The 19,006-nt window shown below is 34.9% G+C and overlaps 1 protein-coding gene and 1 pseudogene across 1 annotated transcript; both read left to right on the plus strand.

Annotated features, from left to right (window-relative positions):
- Positions 1 to 5,066: 5,066 nt before the first annotated feature.
- Positions 5,067 to 6,404, plus strand: LOC113114871 (lymphocyte antigen 6D-like). The gene is made up of 3 exons (XM_026281950.1): positions 5,067 to 5,187; positions 5,507 to 5,602; positions 6,088 to 6,404. Exons 1-3 carry the CDS (start codon positions 5,103 to 5,105, stop codon positions 6,168 to 6,170), a joined length of 264 nt encoding a protein of 87 aa, XP_026137735.1. The 5' UTR covers positions 5,067 to 5,102; the 3' UTR covers positions 6,171 to 6,404.
- A 3,971-nt stretch (positions 6,405 to 10,375) lies between these two features.
- LOC113114585 (SAM domain-containing protein SAMSN-1-like) lies at positions 10,376 to 18,563 on the plus strand (annotated as a pseudogene).
- Positions 18,564 to 19,006: the final 443 nt, after the last annotated feature.

The raw sequence follows: 19,006 nt of genomic DNA on the forward strand, positions 1-19,006 counted from the left end.
TGATTACACGGATATATATCCACCTTGCATTCATTTTTTCTGTCGCACTTGTTGATTTAACTATTCTAAAGAAAAAAACCCAAGCCCATTTGTCTCTGTTTGTCTCCCAGCATGCTGCTGGGGCAGGCTGCTCTATAAAAGGCAGCTTTAACACTGAGGCAGAGAGGCCAATGGCCCCGCATAGCTCTGAGGGACAGGAGTACAGAAGGTCATCTGCAGCATGGCTGATGAGGCACTGTCTGTAACCCAACTCACTGAGGGAACAAAAGGCCACAGAGGTCACGACCCCTCGCAGCCTCTCAGCCGAGTGCAAAGATAGGAGTTCAGAGAGACAAAGAAAGGGATGTGGATATATTCAGTCATTAGCTGCTATTCAGAATGGCAAGTCTCAAATATCAAAAAAAAAAAAAAAAAAAAAGGTACAGTGATTATCGGGAAAATAAAACTATTATAAAATATTCAAAAGTTCGAAAGACCACTAGTGGAAATGCGTTGATGCAATGGATTTAAGAACTTTAAAATATAATTTTGTGCTTTTGACCCATGAGCATCTGACCAAATAATACTAATAATAATTAATAATTATTATTATTTACTGAACACTTTTTCTATTTAAAATCTAGAAACAAGAGGTTATAATAAAATATTAAAAGTTTTACATTTATTTTTTTAATATACTGTATATATATTTATAATATAAATTATATAACTTAATTTTTACATAATAATAGAACGTTATTTATACATTATTATATTAATTCAATAAAAAACAGACATATTATTATAATTATTTAGTCAATTATTTATATAATAGTGTATTTAATTATATTTATTTACATATTATTTATTGCTAGAAATTGTTTCTAGATCATTGTTGATATTATTATTACTATTATTAATATTGTAAATTATATAATAAGAATGTATTAAATGTATATTTGTTATTTCTATTATTAAATAAAAAATGTAAAAGAAAAAAATTATAACAATAATAATAATAAAAATACATATATTACTTTTTTTTAAATTTGATAGATAATTCTTTTATTTTATTTTTTACTAGATTTAAAAGAAATAAAATATTTTGTACCCCATTATATGCATATATACAATGCAACTTTTAAAAATGGAGATTTGATAGAGTGCATTCATCTAACAAACATCTTTTCTATCAACATTATTTCCTTCTTTGACCAAATCCAGTTGCTTCACTACTTTCAGGTGTGAAATTTGATGTAAATAAAATCTCCCATCGATTTCATTTTAGAAAAACTACACAACTAGGCTATATTTCAACAGATGAGCACCTGATGGGTCATGGAGAGCTACTTTGCACTTCTTTCCCCATTCTTTATGCATTGTACCTTCTACAATCACACTAATACCTCTGTCCTAATCGCTATAGCACAAGGCCCTCTGGAATACTCCGACTCCATCATTTAATCCTGTGTCCTGTTTGATTCTGCAAGGCACTCATCGCAAGGCTACGTGAACAGAGTGGAATATGGTTTCACGCCCGGCTGGTTATTTGATTAGGTATACCGAAGGTTTATGTGATAAAGCGCCAGCCAGGTCTCGCTGTAGTAAGCTCTGTTCCAATTCAGAGACAAGGACAAGAGGAACACATGTACTGTATGGGACAAGCCCAGAGTTTAATGTCATCCTGCTGCAGTGTGTTCCACGCACCATCCTGAGAGTAAAAGCACACCTCCCACGGCTTCAAGTTTATAGGAAGTTCATGTTCTTGTGAAACAGAGCCACTTATACAATAAAAAAGCATTTGGGAAGGGACTCGTTGTTCTTTTTCAGAGAGGTTCTGGTTTAGCTTGAGGAGAAACAGGATCATTATCATCTTCTTTCATTAAACTTGTCTGGTGCTGTATTATTGATTTCTGTAAATGCTACCAACTTTCAACTGCATTTAGTCAAGACATCCCTCACGTTTAACATTATTGACATACATTCTGCTGTTTTCTGGCTCTAAATAAACGTTTGTGGGTTTTGCTTTGCTCGGTAATCTGTTAACCACATCTATTCCTGCATTTGGCCCAGGCTTGTCTGCAGTGTGACATGAGGGGCCGTGGGCAGGCCGATTAGAAAGCTGCTTCATTACCCTTTGTCACATCAACTCAGATTTATGGCGCCTAATGGAGAACACTCTGTTTCCGCAGTTTACTGAGGGAGATGGGAAATCTGAAGCTTTCTGCTATCCAGTCCAGTCATTCCACTTTGGAAGAGAGAATGACTTTTTTAACCAGTGAGATCAGGCTGCTTGCCCGTCAGACTGTTTTAGTTTGCAAATGCTGTCATTTATTTCAGAGATGTACTGGCAAAGCGATGTGTTGGGCTGTTCAAATGAGAATTGTAGATTATTTTGTCCAAATGCATTCAGAGGAGATTTTATTCATTCGGCTGTGAAATGCAAACAAAATTAGTTAAGTACTCACATAACTGATTGGCTCAAGGGCAGCATCTGCTGGCTGTCAACGGTACTGCAAGTCTTCAGTGACAAGTGGCGTTTGCTAATTTAAGGCTGTTTCCATGAAGTGCTTTAAAGAATGGTTCCCACAGTTATTAACATCGTAAATCTAGAAAAGCTATTTATGTTTTCGTTTTGAACTTTTTAATGTACATAACTGCTTTGCGTTTTAACGCTGCTGCGTGAGTGTTTCTAATACAACAGCTGAGTGATGACAAATCTTCCTCTCTTTTGATAGTGACCATCTCTCAATATTTTTCCTCTTTTGCAAATTCATTAAAATGCTATTTATATTGCCAATGGGGCAAATCACACACAAAAAAAAATTGTAGTTTCTGTTCATCACTATAGACGTTTCACAATTATGATATCTGCTGTTTCTGAGAACTATGGATATGTGAAAAACATTAATAAATCAAGCTGTTTAGTATTTATATATTTAAGTCGCCTATAATTGCTTTTCTTATGTATTATAATAAAATACAATCTATTAGCATTTAAATAATCAGATTAAATTTAGATTAAAATGTCATACTGTGCTTGTTTTAGTGTTTTCTTTCCAGACAGACTGTTCTGTTCCAGACGTCTTCCTTTGGACGTCATTGGCACAGGTGAAGGAATGATGAGACGTCACTGCTGAGCAGCAAGTTCACCTACAGAAGGTCATATGGTCAACGCTTAGTTCAAAACTATAAAACACTCAACTTTGCTTACTCAACTTTCAGAACATACTGCTTGTGCCTGGATCTGATGTGCTGCTAAGAGGCTGCTATTCCTAAGTTCAGAGAGTTACAAAGCTTGTATGAACTGGAAACCCTAAATCACTAGTTGTGAGCACTGTCACCTTTATGCTTAGAGGCTTAGAATCCTAAAAACAGTGATTATTTACACAGGAATCAATTGCTTACTAAAGGGAACTTTTAGTAATTCATTTAATGCATCGAAAAATTACATTAGAAGCCCAAGATTTCATTTCGTTGAGTGGTATACTAAAGAACTGTAAGCTTTCCAATAAATTGCTTTTATTAAAAAATGAATTAATGGATCGATAGATGTAGGCTATGGCTGAGTGATTTATGAATAAATAGATGGATGACTAAAGAAAGAGACCGATAGATGGATGTTTAGGCTGAGGAATGCTAATGTTCTTTTTCCAAAGCTCTAATTAATAAGTATTATTAATTATTTCCATATAATATGCTAAGTTTGTATATTAAACTAAAGTAGTTTCAGACAGCATTCTTGATTTATTAAAACATCTCTTATTTTTTAAGTGCACTTCATGAATTTTACTGCTTATATGCAATGATACATGTATAAATTACGTACATTTTAATAAAATACTAAATGCTAACCATATATGTTCCAGTGTTGTTATTATCTATCTTTTTCTTTATGAAGGCTATTTGAAGAATAATTGCCATCTAATCATTTCTGATCTTTGTTGCCCCCTGCTGTCTGTGTCTCTTGTGTTTACGTCAACATGTTAACAGCATTTACCGAAAAACCTTTTCTCAGATGCCTCATCTGCAGTGATATCAGAATGATAATTGACCATTTGTACTTCTTTTAACAAAGCTGTTAATTTAACATCTTAGTGGCAATGTTATGTAAAGCTTTTATTTGTCTGATATATTGGATTCTCATGAGGAAAATAAGCCATCATATTTTGGCAATTTAACCTTAGTCTTGAGAGCTGAACATTGAAAGTCCCCTAATATCTCTCCTCAAAGCAATAACTAGTCTCAAACTTCTATGGAAATGTCAGAGCCTAAAACCAATAAAAGGCTAATCTTTAGACAGATTACCCATAAGGCCTGTCCGTGCCCCAGCTCTAATAAGCATTGAATTCACTTGGCTTCACGGCCCTGAGATGCTTGCTATTAGAGATCATTTTGCCAGCTGGCCAGTAATTTTAACTTTGAGATGAGATTTGCATTTTTAATAAGAGGTAAGAGGCCATGAGAGGTTATGAAATAACTGCGTGATTTAGTATAGAATGAGAAGTGGTCCAAGTACGGATCCCAGTGGAACACCAGAGGATTGTTGGTGTGCAGATTAATTGGATGTTTTCTATGTTACCTGACAGGCTTAGTAATGCAGGAGGAATTTGAATTTAAGAGCACTGCACTTTAGATGCCCATCTCATAGTAATAGTGTGGTTAATGGTTTTAACTATTAAAGAAATATATTATAAAATAGAAGTACAATCATTGTGATATTTGGGGAAATATGTCCTTCCTATGGATATAATGCATTGTGGGAGTATCTGGAAAATAGATAGTGATCTCAATATAAAAATAGCCAACTTATCAGAGTTAGAGAAATCAGAAAAATGATGGGCAAATAACTGAAAAGATTAAGAAAAAATAAGTGAAAGATTAGGAAAAGACATAGTGGAGTTACAGACTTCATATAAGTTTTTCAGATCTTACATCTAGGCGTAAACAATGCACAAGCTAAGGACATTAAGCTAAGAAAATTATTTTTACTTCCTTGTCCAGTAACTAAGCTGAGATCTATACTGCATCTAGTTACATGAAACCTGTCATGCAGCATTACTGATATACTTTAGGAAGAATGTATTTTCAGTAAAAGGTGTAACCGAGGTATATAAAAGAACATGTTCCTCCGCATGAGCAGACCAGCTTCCATCATGAAGACGCTAGTGTGTGCTCTTATTGTGGTGCTTCTCTGCAGTGCTTCAGGTAAGACAAAAGCTTTTCTCTTTCCATCTATCTAACCATTCATCCATCCTTTATCTTCTTGCTCAAAATGGGTCAGAGCTTACTGATTCATACAAATTCTGTGAATTGGTTCAACTGATTAATTGAAAATAATAAATTCAAATGAAAGATTTGTTAATGAACCGGACATTGCTATATCTCAGATGAAAGAATATGTTTTTATGAAATGTAGTAAATTGTCAAATATTATGCTGTGGAATGTAGTTTAAAGTTTTTCAAAATGTTCTGATGAAGTGCAGATACTTTGATCATTGCTATCTATCTGTCTAATATGTAATAGTGCACTCGCTGACATGCTACACCTGTGTGGATGGGGACTGCAAGACCCCAACTCAATGCCCAGCTTCAAGCAACTTCTGCAAAACAATTTCAACAGGTAAACAATTAATATTAAAATAATTTATTTACTCAATTTTCAATAGTCATTAACCTTCAATGACATTTTTGTATCATGATATACTACCTTTTGTTTATATTTTTAATTTGAATCTATTTAGTACTTTTTTTTTTGTGCATTTTTTAATATTTTACTTCTACATAGTTTTCGTTTATTTAATTGTCATTTTAGCTCTTCAACGTAAACTAAACAAAAGTGAGAAATGTTGCCTTGTTAACTAGCGTAAATAAAATATGTTTTATAAAATATTTTATATACATTAGTTTATGTATATTTTATTCTAAGTAATGAAATTCTGGTTTTTAATTTTAGTTTTTGTTAACAAAAATAACCTTGGTAACAGATTAATATTTATTACCCCTTGTTGGTTTAAAAAAAAAAGGAGAATGTCATTTTTTTATTAAAGGTCTGTATTGTAGAAGTTTAGATTTTGAGCTGTTTTCTCTTTATGTCCTAAACCGTAGCCACTGTGTTCAGCCGGACATGTGAGGAGTTCTGTGTTCCTGGAGTGAACATCTACTGCTGTACTTCTGATCTATGTGACTGATCTCTCAACATCACCCAGTCATCGGATCAGTTACTATAGTTCATTGTAATAGCGTAGCACAAAAAAAATCCCTGGGTTACTCTAGGTGTTTCATTTTTCTAATTCCTTTTTCCCATTTGAATCAACATGGTTTGCTTTACATAGCCCTGCTTAAAGCAATGTCTAATAAGCTTGGTTTCTGTCCCAGCTCTGTATGATTTGATTTATGAATTAAATAAACTTTGCTCAGTAAAATGCAGTGTATGTGTGTGTTCAGTATCAGATGAATGTAGGTCATTCAGGAGAGATGTTATGATGCCATGTGCGTCTGGATTAACTGCTGCTTTTAACAGATGAAAAGACTGGAAGCTAAACATGCAGTCCAAGCATTAATCTCTCTTGACAAAATGCAAAAAAAAAAAAAAAAAAAAAAAAAAAATGCATATCGAATGTTGATCAAAGGTGATTTAAAATTTCCAAACAAGGTTAACTTTTTTCTTTTGCACTTTTGCACAGATAACTGTTGTTTAAATTTTATTATGCATAATAATGCTGTAGTTATATTTTTTTTTATTTTGCAGTCTTTTATACATATACACATTATTTTAAAAATACCTTTACACAAAAATTTGGGCTGCTTCTAATAATGTTAATTCAAACAAGGAAATATGGGTCAGATTTGAATTAATCCTCCCGTCTTTATTTCTGTTTCCATGACTGCGGGGTTTGTTATTAAAGAGATTGAGGATTTTCTTCCTTTGAAAATAACCAGCTGGGAACCTGTGCACCCTCTTTCACACAGCGAACGGCACAGCAATTTATCTTGTCATGTTCTTTAATGGACAGCAAAAGATTAAGAGCTGGAAGCCTCGGTGTGTTGAATTGACATGGCATTTTTGTCAATTTACAAGTTTTAAGAAATGAGCGAGTGAATGAGCTGTCGTTTCTGAGAATCTAAGCTCTTTCGCTGATTAAGGGAGAGCGAGATTTCCCAGATTTGTCAAGAAAGAGGAAGAAAAGAGGGGGAACAGGACACATAACAGTGATGGATTAAACTTTAACTGAGCTGAGGTTGTAGAAAAAGGCCTTGTCATCTTGGATTGGCCACGGTCAAAGTGAGTTCCAGTTTGCAACCCATTTTAGTTCCACAATTTGAGTGTAATTTGACACTAAATTAGGAAGAATGTTGGGAGAGGCTTAAATGTATCTATTGCAAGCTGATTGGACAGTGAAAAGTGGGTGTTACCCACCAAAAATTGTTAAAAAGATACCTAAATACCTATTTGGCAATAAATGAGGTCCGCATAAAGGAAAGTCATTTAAGAGAAAGATACATTTTATACATATAATAAAGATTGCAATTGCAACAATTCCATATATTAATTTGAAATAACAACACTAATGGATTGCACAATGGTTTATGCATAATAAGACCAGGAATGTGCATTAAGAAATTAAATAGTCTTCATTTTGATTTCTTGTTGACTTTACAATGGAATCTGCTATACTTCAGAATATGCATTCGTAAACATGCAGAACTTATCATTAAATTCACAAGGGCACATTAATTATTTGAGTGCATTAGTTGTGCTAGTGCCAGACCAGCCATCACCTCAAACTGCCCTTTTCATTGCAACATAAAAGAAATGAACAGATTGCATAATTGGGCAAACTTCCAAAAACATAAACAAGCAGATTATCACTGAAGCAAATCAAATGTCTGACGACCTTCACATTCATCTGCGTGCACAGTCAGAGAGAAACCATGAACACCTTGGTTTCATACTGACCCATTTTCTGCACCAGCTTAGACATTCTTGAAGCAGATTCACCTTCTGTCCTGAGGTCTGAAACGCTGCGTTGTGCACCATAATCCTCTGGGTCTATTTCAAGACAATTGCAGATATAAGCGACTTAAGGACTGTTGACAAGACATCACATGCACTTTGGCTAAGAAAAACTAGCTGTGCTAGCAGGTAGTGTCATATGCCAAGACAGTGCATCTTCAGCAGGGCATATTTCCTCTAGCTGAGAATGGAAGAAAAAAAAGCTTTGCATAAGTGAATAAAGTTCTTATTACAAAATGTCATTCCACACTCCTTGAGTAGAATGTAGAAAAGCGAAACTGCACTTAAGGGGAAATTTCTGTGTGGCCTTAGCTTTACACTTTACTTTCAATGGCGTAACCTTACAGGATGATTCAGTCATATTAAATAACATTTTTGAGCTAAAGTTAGTTCAGATGGTTCCACATGAAGTGTATTGTAGGTTTTCTAATGTGTTTCACACTGCAGTCAAGCTTTTTGAAGGTACTTGAATCATGAATTCTCCTAAGGGATGTGCTTTAATGTCACCTTCATTTCCCTTTCCCTGTGGATGGAGTCAGAACATGGTGCTTGGTTAATTAAATATTTCTCACTGCCATATTCAAGTATATTTCTCTGTCAGTAACATGAAATAAGAGACTGCAGGTGTTGTTCCTATACAACTTGTTTGTTTTCAGTTTCAATTTAATGTAATTAAAATTGCTGTTTAGAGAAAATATGGCTAAATAAAAAATTTAAAAAAGAATACTATAAAAAAACGTATTGACATATATATAGTTTTAGTTGTCTTGGAGTAAGTGCTGCATGCAAAAATCTTATAGTGCAAACAAAAGCTGTCCACCCAGTTCACTAGTAAGTAAACAACATCAGCATTAACAAGCTCAGCGGTGATTGAGGGGCTGCCTGGAGTGGTAATGGTCCTCCACATCTATTGGATTAGAGGAAGGATGTCATTCAGTATTAATCTGTGAGCAGTAGGCAGCCTGGAACACTAAGCACTCAGCTCACTGTCTGTCTCTGACTCGTCCCATTGTTCATCCTGTGCTGTGGGCATTGGAAAGAAACCATACTTTCCAGAATGAATCTCTTCTGCTTTTCTCTGGTAAGTGATTCACCTTTTCGGCTCTGTGGTTTGTAGACTGACAGTGTGTGCATGAAACGTGGCCTGCTGGAGGATGTGAAGGCAGCATGTGACAGTGCATGAAGATCAGGAACCAAGCTTTAGCTGCTCACGAGGGCCGTTTTTTATGCTTTCTTTTGGGTAAGAAGTCAAGTTATTGGTTGATTATGGCTTACATGTGTAGCCCTTGCATTAAAGATACATTTTATTTATCTTACCTTCACAATATTTTAATTTAAATCAATCATGATTTTTTTTTTTTTTTTAGTTTATAAAAACAAAACACATAGGTGAAACGTGTAGACTGGACTGAGTTTCTCTGCCAGATCCTGGGTTGTTTTTTGCCGTTTATGATTAATGGTGGCCTCGCTTCACTGAATTCACGCTGGTCTGATCTTCTGTAAGCAAACTAATGCTTCTGGTTATTTGTGTCATCTTTTGCACTGAAATGCACTGCAAACACTAATAAATCAGGGTCTTAAACAGGTGGTCTGTGATCCACCCCTAATGGATCGGTGGTTGTACTACATTAATTGTTTGATTTCTGACCGATTTTTGTTTTAGACAAAAATACTGTGAACTTAGTTTCTACCAAAGGTAAAGTCAAGAAGCTTAAATTAAGCGAAATGCTCCACTGTCACACCCATAATTTAGAAAGTTAATTTTGAATGCACTTGCGTATGACACTGTATATCAACAATTGTTTTAATGTTTATTATTAATTATTTTATTATTATACTATATGCCTGTTTAAAATGCCTGGTTTAAAATGCAACACTTCATTTTATACAAGGTAAAAAAACAGGGATATTTGACCGACGTGATGTTGTTTTGTAGGAGGGCTCTATGGACAGCCTGTATGAGGCCGTGCAAGAGTCCTGTGAGGCTCAGGTGTACACCATCCCCAGCAGGTCCTGCAGCCCAGCTGTTCTCTCAGATGATGCCACCAAATGGAGAAGTGCGGGGCGTCCTATCTCCATGGTAACTATAGAAATGACTGCTGGAATTTTGAATCCATATACTGCACTGTCATGGGAAATGTATCGGCCATCTGGACACACGCTTTAACTGCTGTGGACATGATGAGCTTCCATTAAATTAAAGCTGCTGCTAATAGATTGTGCTGTAATCATATGGAAATATATTGAGGCCTTCCTATGAGAGAGAAACCTGAAATGACAGGCATTCAAAATCTTGAGATTACACTTCCCATAATTTCACACTATTAAATAAATATACACAACAACAGACGACTCTGCATGTGAAAGTTTCTAGAATATATGATCGAAAGTGCCTCTTACTGTATGTGTTTACAGCAAATCTCACAGGTCAAGTCAGACAACACTAGAAAAAAGAAGCAAAGGTGAGTTCAATCTGTATTTTTAGTCAGAAGAGAAGAGAAAGAGAAAAATGTTGAACTTCTTGTCAAAGCAAAAGTGAAAGAGCCCTTGAGGTTTTCACACAGACACAAAATGCCAAATGTACCATCTTTAAATGTTTCCTTGCATCTTCTTTCAGTTCACTACCAAAATCTGTTTCTGAAAATGAAGCTTTAGGTATGTAATATTTTATAAATTTTCCTAAACTTTCTGCATCACATGACTAAGCTGCAATAGTACACCCTTGTTATGCTTTAATGCTCAACTACCTTGACTGGCAGCCGACCAGTAAATAGATAATGAAAAAGAAAGGTACATTGTGTATCAGATCATTATGAGCATGAATGAAAGGACAAACCAGATTTTCTACATTTTCTTGCCTTTAAATGAGATTTCACAGAGTGAAAAAGTAAAAGCATGGAACATTAGTGAACCTTAAATGAACAAACCCCTAATGGCTTGATTTCCCTCCTGCAGATAATACCGTCTGCACTAATTCTGTCTGGCCCACTGCCAAAATGCAAGAAGATTTAGTCCTCCTGAGGAAGAATCAGAATGAAGGTAAAACCGGTCTGAGGATTTGTAGGTTAATCCCGACTAGATTTCATTTCCAAGACACACACAGCTAAGCAACATCACTTACTATTGGCCAGTCAGATGGCCTATAAGATTCTGACTGTGTCAAATCCCACTGACAGTGAATGGACAGTGTTGTGCAGTCATCAGCTCACTTAAAGCACTTGCCTGTCCTGTGTGGGATTAATTAAGAAACAGCAGGGTCTTAATTGTAAATAGAGCCCTAGCCTTCAGCTTCTTACAACTGTGAAGGACTTTCGAAGGACTTCTTAATATATAGGGGAGAAGTGAACATTTTATTCTCACCAATTTCAAACATCATTTTACTTATTAAATGGCCCTGTGGTGTGATACAGTAGTTTTGAAAGTAAAAATATTCAATGTAATCTCTCAATTATTATTATTATTATTTAAGGTTTATAAAAGATGCATAATACTTATGAAATAATTGCTCAATGTTTTAGATGGTGTATACTGTAGTATGTCACAACATAGGACATGTCAATTTCAGTGTCAACTATGCATTCTAACAAAGTCATCAATATCAGCTAATGTTAAATGTAGTTTAGCTTAGAGCTTTTGATAAAAAGACGATGTTCAAATATTTTAATCACTGTTATTTTTAAAAGATAATGAAAAGATTATAAGCTTACTCTAATCTAAATTTCAAATGGTGGTGCACATTTATTTTAAGGTAATAATGCTGTTGAACCTGTCTGTATGGATGTGCCACATTTCTTTGACTAAGCAGAGTAAAATCACCTGCCGTGTGGTATTTCCTCTCGTCAAAATACGTGAAGAAGCAAAACAGGAAACGGTGCAAAACCACATATGTTTTCTTATACGGAATGTACTATTTTGAGCTCCACTTTGGTCTACAATTTCTGTTTGTCTACCAGAGATTCTGTGATGTCTTAATAAAATAAAAAACTTTTAAAAAAGCAAGCATTTTATATAGTGACTTGGTTGCTAATTGCCTAATAATTCGATTAAATGTGCTTAAATTTCAGATATGGTAAGAGCTATAAGAAGGGCTGAAAGCCAGACAATGGCAGACAGAAAGACCATTTCAAGAAACATACAGCAAGAGATTCCTGTCCAGGTCGGAAACACACGACATGTCTAACTGAGTTATGTTGGTATAATTAAAGTTAGAACCTAGAACATGTTTGTGGCATATTTATTTATTTTCATTACCTTTTCTATTAAAAATGTTCATTCTTTCATTGGTAGATTGTCTGTTATGAGGGATGTAATCCAAACCAAGATCAGCTAAGAAGCAAACAGAATTACATGGTGAGTTCAAGCCCTGTCCTCCCAGGTGCTTTGTGCCAGCTGGAATGTAAGTGATCGTCATTTATTACACAGGGGCTGGAACAACAGTTCTCCCTATACAGGGTATCATGGTTGATTGTGTCTATACAGATGGTTGGGTGAGGGGCACGTCCTGCCCATGTAATCCCTTTGCCCACATGACATTCGAGTCAGTCGAGACTGCTAAATCTGTTATGTGTTCACCAGTGTAGTACTCTGTCAATGGACTCACTCTTGAGAGTTATCGATATCACCAGCAAAATAAGGGTGTATAATACTAATTATGTTTTATATATTAATGTTCCTATATATTAGAATTGTATGTAATTATTTATAACAATTATTTTATTATTTTATTTAATATGATGTATGTAGGTATACTTAACAATGTTATTGTATTATTATGTCTACTCTGTTGACAGCCTGAGACAGCACATGCAGACATGACACAGCTAAGAGGGACACGGATGAAAAAAGTGGAGAGGAAAAGCAGTAAAAGAGGAACTCCAACACAAGAAACAACATGTAAATAAACCGATTAAATCTGATGCTACAGCAGTTACTTGTTTTGAGTTTGTTTGTTTTTTTTTATCAAAAGCTGTTCGGGATGTTAGTGACATATATTGATCTTTTTTTATCTGTGTCTTCCAAAGCTCACATCAAAGGTGCCAAAGGAATGACGTGTGACACTGCTTGGGGGTCAAGGGTCACGGAGACAGCACCTGCCAGACATCGCTGGAGTAACCCCACTGAAACAGCCTTGAACTGGATACCAGCCAACAACACCGGTCTACCTCCCTGCAATGAATATCAAGTCCACATCTGGGACTGGACTGCATCCACAACTCCAATTCAAGAAGATAAAAACAACATTCGAAACTCGAAGAGAGACTCCTTCCCCAAAGGAGTGTTGCGTTCTAGCACCAGTGTGGATGTCTGTGTAAGTTATTTTCAGTGTATACTTAACATTTTATTATTACCATCATTATAGTCTTATGCCATGTGGGAAGAAGTATATTTCAGTTTTACATTTTCACCAGCCATTACTTGCTCAAGAAACAATTATTTCACATTATTCTTTGCAAAGCATGAATATGTGATAAATATGTAAATTATCAAAGCTTCTTATTTCATGTGTTATAAACTCAGGGCTCTTAACCTCCTTTCAAGTACTGAATGCATGTTATTATTACAATATATAAGACTTTCGAAGATTGTCCTGTCATGCCAACCAGTTATATTTTTACACACTTTAGGGCGAGTAGGAGTGAATTACTACACTGCATCACTCTCAAATAAAGTAAAGCTCTCATGACAATTTAGGAAGGACTGTTTGTTTTCAAAGGCTTGTAGTGTTTAAAGAAATAGGTTATAATGCTGTAATCCTGGATTTGGATTTTGCTATGGCCGACTGCACACATCTGGATTAGGCTGTTATTGTCTGTAGGGTTTTCATGAGCACTAGTGGTCAGTACATGCCATGGATTTTAATTCTTGACATAAAAAGAGCCCATGACTAATACACTTTGCATGTGCAAAGTACTGTACATAAGACAGCTGTCAGACAGAATTCGTTTTTGTGCAGTTTTGCAAGAAAAATCCTTTCTGAAAGTTGTGAAATAAGACAGGAAGTGTTTCAAAAGCATGTGTCCACTTCCTTGCGTGCAGTGGAGCTACTTCCCCATACAGAGACCAGATTTTGCAACTTGGGCAAAGGACAAAAGGAATTTTGATTAATAAGCTTTCTCTTGAGTATGTTTATATTTTTAATGTGAAATTATGAACATCGATCATAAAGTTATATATATAAAAACATTGGAAGCACAGATTCCTGCATCTATTCTACAATCTGAGGGCCTTCATAATATGTTGCAATCCTTTATTTTAGGTTCTTTAGTTCAATTATGTAAAAAACATCCTTTAATTTAATTATGTAAAAAGCACCTCTATGGAAATTCTTTTTGTGTGTGTGAGTGTGTGCCACAGAGTCCGACTTATGTATTTGTGTTACTCGAAATGACTGTGAAGTGGTGAACCACAAAATGCAGACTCAAGCATTTAGTGTTTTTCCCCTGTAGAACTGATGCCTTGATAAATGACAGAGTGCGCATTGGCTCACATCCTGTGTGATTTAAGGAAGTTCTTGTAATCGGTTGTTCTGCTGAGACATTGCAATCTTTCACTTGTGGAGCTGAGAAGTTAAACCACTAGTTTCAGGTTAGACTTTCATTTTAAGGACAAACTGAACGCACACATCAAGGCGATGCTCCAAAGGGCTGCTTCAAATGTATCAGACAAACCAAAAAGTCTTAAACCAAAGGTAGGAATTAGTAATGTATTTTAAGATTTTAGGTAATAATCTGAAGGTTTTATTTGAGTAGTTGTATTAGGCTTTAATATCATGCAGTGATGCCATATCCCAATAGATCCGACATTTGAAAATGGACCAAGAAAACTGACATTAGTATGAAAAGCTTTGTCAAGGTCAAATTCATGATAATGGCTCTAAGGATACTTCAGTTTGCTATTTGATTGAGATTACATTTTAAATTTAGATAATTATCTGCATTTTACTGTGGAAGAGCTAAGAGGTTTTGAGCAGATTATGAATCATACAGTGTTTTTGTCAAATTGAAGTGCTCTATAACTTGATGACATGGACACTATAATGACTTTTTTTATGCAAAGTAATGTACATGCTGCATGTGCCTTGCTGTTTTATCCTTTATAAAAGTGGTTGATTTTATTTACCTAACACAGCGATCCACCAGTTTTGGAAGATTTGACACATTCAGAAATCAACACTCCCCTTCCAGACTTGAGGAAAATGGAGCAGTTGAGGTAAGATACATTTGCACGAATAAGACATTTATAAATCTGAGAGTTTATTCACCATTATGTTTATGTTTGTTACACTATGTTTCTTCATAAAATATTTTTCACTGCCTCTTAAACGAAAAACCATCCGCCTACTTTAATAACAATAGCGTATATATATATATATATATATATATATATATATATATATATATATATATATATATATATATATATATATATATATATATACAGACACACACAAAAAAGGATTATCAAAATATTAAATATTAAATATTAATGCGTGTATAAAACAGGCAGAGAGTGATCCAACAGCAGAACACTGCGAGAAACAAGGAAGTTTGGGACAAAAGATGAAAGCCATATCGATGACTATGCGCAAACGGATGGCCAAGAAACACGTCAAATCCTGCTCTGAGGACATGGTGAGTCACAATGCGAGTTCCTCATTTGATTACTGGCACTGATTAAGCAACGAAGTTCTTAATTACCCAAAAATCAGCAGTTCATCAGATTGTACAGGGGTTGTTTGGCACGTTTAAAGGAAAATGAAATATATGTCTAAATAGTAGGGGCTTTGTTATTCACTTTGTTGGTTGTTTTACCATAAAAAAAATTCATATATATAAAAACAAAAAATATGTATTCAGATATATATGCAGCAATAGTGACCATATAATGTAGGATTTAAAGCAGCTATAAATTGATATAAAAGAATGTCTATATCAATATATCAATATATCAATATATGTATAATTATACCCACAAAATCAACCTCTAAAACCAACCAACCAAACAGTTCTCCCTATCACTTAATCTGTAGATTAGTTCATACGAATATCAAGACTGATATTTTGTTTGGCACAGGGTGATGACACTGAGGGAGAAACAGAGAATGGGTGTCCAGCAGAGAAGCAGAGCTCAGACCAAACCAGCAACTCATTAGAAAGCCTCTACAGTGGACAGAGCTCATCCAGTAAGCATCTACACACAAACGACTGATGTGGAGAGAGATTTGACATTTTAATCATACTCTTTTTGTTGTTATATTTATTGGCTCAGGTGGTGTGGCTAGCAATTCAGATGTATCCAGTAACAGAGACAGCCTGAAACTGGAGGAGGAAGTGCCCTACACGGGACAGTTCTGCGGGCGAGCTAAAGTACATACAGACTTTGTTCCCAGTCCATATGATACAGACTCACTAAAACTGAAGGTGAAATAAATATTGTGATTTTTTTCCCCAGTTTAATTAATCAGCACAATTTTAAAGGAGAAACATTAACTGCCAATAGTAAGTTAATGGTGTTGGTCATCTTTTTCAGGTGGGAGACATCATCAGCATCATAAGTAAACCACCTATGGGCATATGGACTGGCTTGCTTAATAATAAAGTGGGAAATTTCAAGTTTATTTATGTGGATGTTCTGCCTGAGAAAGAGAAGCAAGAAGAGGAGGAGGCACCAAAAATAAGACCTGTGAAAGTATGCAAGAAGCCACGACCGAATACACTCCTGGAGCTATTAGAGAGACTTCATTTAGAGGTATAACCACAGACAGGACAGGACACACGTCACACTGATTGGCTGCCACCAGTGTTTTAATTGTTAACTAAAATAAAAACTATTACAAACAATTTTCTGTAACTCAAAAAAAACTGAAGTAACATAAAATCTAAATATTAGATGGAAAACTTAAAAATATTTTTTCTAGAAATGTTGCCTTGTAAATTAACTGAAATAAATAATTTTACGTTTAAGTACTAAAATAGATGGAAAAACTTTTTTTTTTTTATAGAAACGCTGCCTTGTAAACTAGAAAGTAAAAAATTAAAGAATAAAAAAATATTAATATAACAATGCTAATTATATAATAGCAATATATGATAATATATTAATATATTAATAAAATAATATAAATAATAATAGCTTTATAATTCATGTTTAATAAAAATGAATAAAACAATTAAAAACATACTTACAACAAAAATAAAATGAATATAAAAATAAAAGCCAATTCAAAAAATTATGCTATAATACTGTATAAATTATACTGCCAGATATGTCATTGGCCAGATTTGTCATCTGGTTACTTTGACATTCTCCCCCATTGTTATTACATATCAATCCCATAAGGAAAGTTCCCTAGAGAATTAATTGAAAGCACCTGTTCACATCCACACTAGTCAACATGATTTAGCAAAACTGCAAGATAATTTCCCTAAAATTTGCATTATATATGTCCATAAATTTGTCTTTGCCTGGATAGTTGATAGCTGTATTGCACATTTTAATGTTGAAAATCTCATTTGTAACAGGAATATGCATCTTCATTACTCATCAATGGCTACCAGACAGTAGATGATCTCAAACATCTGAAAGAGAGGCATTTGATTGAGTTGAATGTGACTGATCCAGAACACAGACGCAAGTTGCTGGCTGCATCAGACTGCCTCTATGTAACAAGCAGTGAGTATCAATACAAGCAGTTTGATTGACAGCTTTGGGCAAAACTATATTTTGGTTTTCTCTGTGTCCATCTCAGGAAACTTTATGTCAGCAAGCCTCAGGAAGGACACAGATACCGCAATCTTTGCATTGTCTATGTTTGTGTTTTGATGAAATATCAGTCAGACAGTGAGTCCAGTGTTACTAAAAGTCACAACCTTATCTATTTAAATTTAATCTATAACGCTCTGTGCAGTCAGGAACGGCCTTTTCCTGTAAATACAGATCAGGATTAATTGGATGTGGGCTCACTGTGTGAGCAGGTGGCACATGGCTGAGCTGCTCTGGCTGATATGAGTGAGGGATAATAACCAGGAAGACATACTGTCATTTAATTAACATTAATTTCATTTGGGTTTATGTGCAAATGCAAACCTGATTTGTTCCGCAGAGATTAAATTAAAGAGCAGGAGTTTGTATGAGAGATTTAACCTGTCTTTGCCTTGGCTTTTACAGAAGACGAAGAGGGAGTGATGAAGGGCAATGAGGAGGAAGACGAAGATAATGACTGTCTCAGAGACTCAGGTTGTTTTATTCCTGCAGAGTGTCCTGACAGCTGAGAATCATCCAATGTCTCGCTCCTGAAAGCTACAAACAGACACAGAACTGAACAGAACTGTTTAATATACTGTTAAGATGTTTTCTTTTTTGTGCTCGTCTTTCATCTAGATGTACTTGTGTTTTTTATTTAGACATTCTTTGTTCAGCGTTGATGTAACCTACAGTATTTCTGTTAATGTAGATGTCATTTGAACTTTCTTGGCAATATACTTGTCTGTGAGGAATTTTTTCAGCTTTTACAAATGTTTATGATGGCTGAATTGTATATAATATTATTAAAAAATGTTATTTATTCTGAAGCGTTCTTTTACTTACTCATTTGACTGTGTTTCAAATACACATTGCTTCTACTGCTAACATTTATGCTATCAACTTTCCATCTGTTTCTCAAAATAACTTTTTGGTTTTGGTGAGTGTTTGGTGGGATGAGTTTCCAGATGACTAGTCACGTGCAATGACTGATACGGAGGTTTAGTTTCAAAGCACTTTCCAGTTTCCATCCTTTGACTGAATTAATACTTAATATACAACTCCCGTCACTGATCAACATATACATATACGTTTTAATTCATATTTATTATCAATTCATACATATTTATTATCAACTAAGGTCTTGTTGCAGGAAATAAAGGTGGTGAGGGAAGAAACTTAGAACAGATGCATATGATTATAGAGTGGAAAAATATTTTTATTTATTAACAATAATTAAAACTACTACATAACGTCTGCCAATATTTT

Source organism: Carassius auratus, chromosome 15 (assembly GCF_003368295.1).
Source record: "Carassius auratus strain Wakin chromosome 15, ASM336829v1, whole genome shotgun sequence".
In the NCBI taxonomy this organism is placed as follows: domain Eukaryota; kingdom Metazoa; phylum Chordata; class Actinopteri; order Cypriniformes; family Cyprinidae; genus Carassius; species Carassius auratus.

Bases quoted from the DNA above. Each gene is read 5' to 3' on its own strand.
- LOC113114871 (XM_026281950.1), top strand. From the start codon at position 5,103: ATGTTCCTCCGCATGAGCAGACCAGCTTCCATCATGAAGACGCTAGTG. The intron at 5,188-5,506 runs GTAAGACAAAAG...AATATGTAATAG, and splicing joins GCTTCTCTGCAGTGCTTCAG to TGCACTCGCTGACATGCTAC. The intron at 5,603-6,087 runs GTAAACAATTAA...CCTAAACCGTAG, and splicing joins CTGCAAAACAATTTCAACAG to CCACTGTGTTCAGCCGGACA.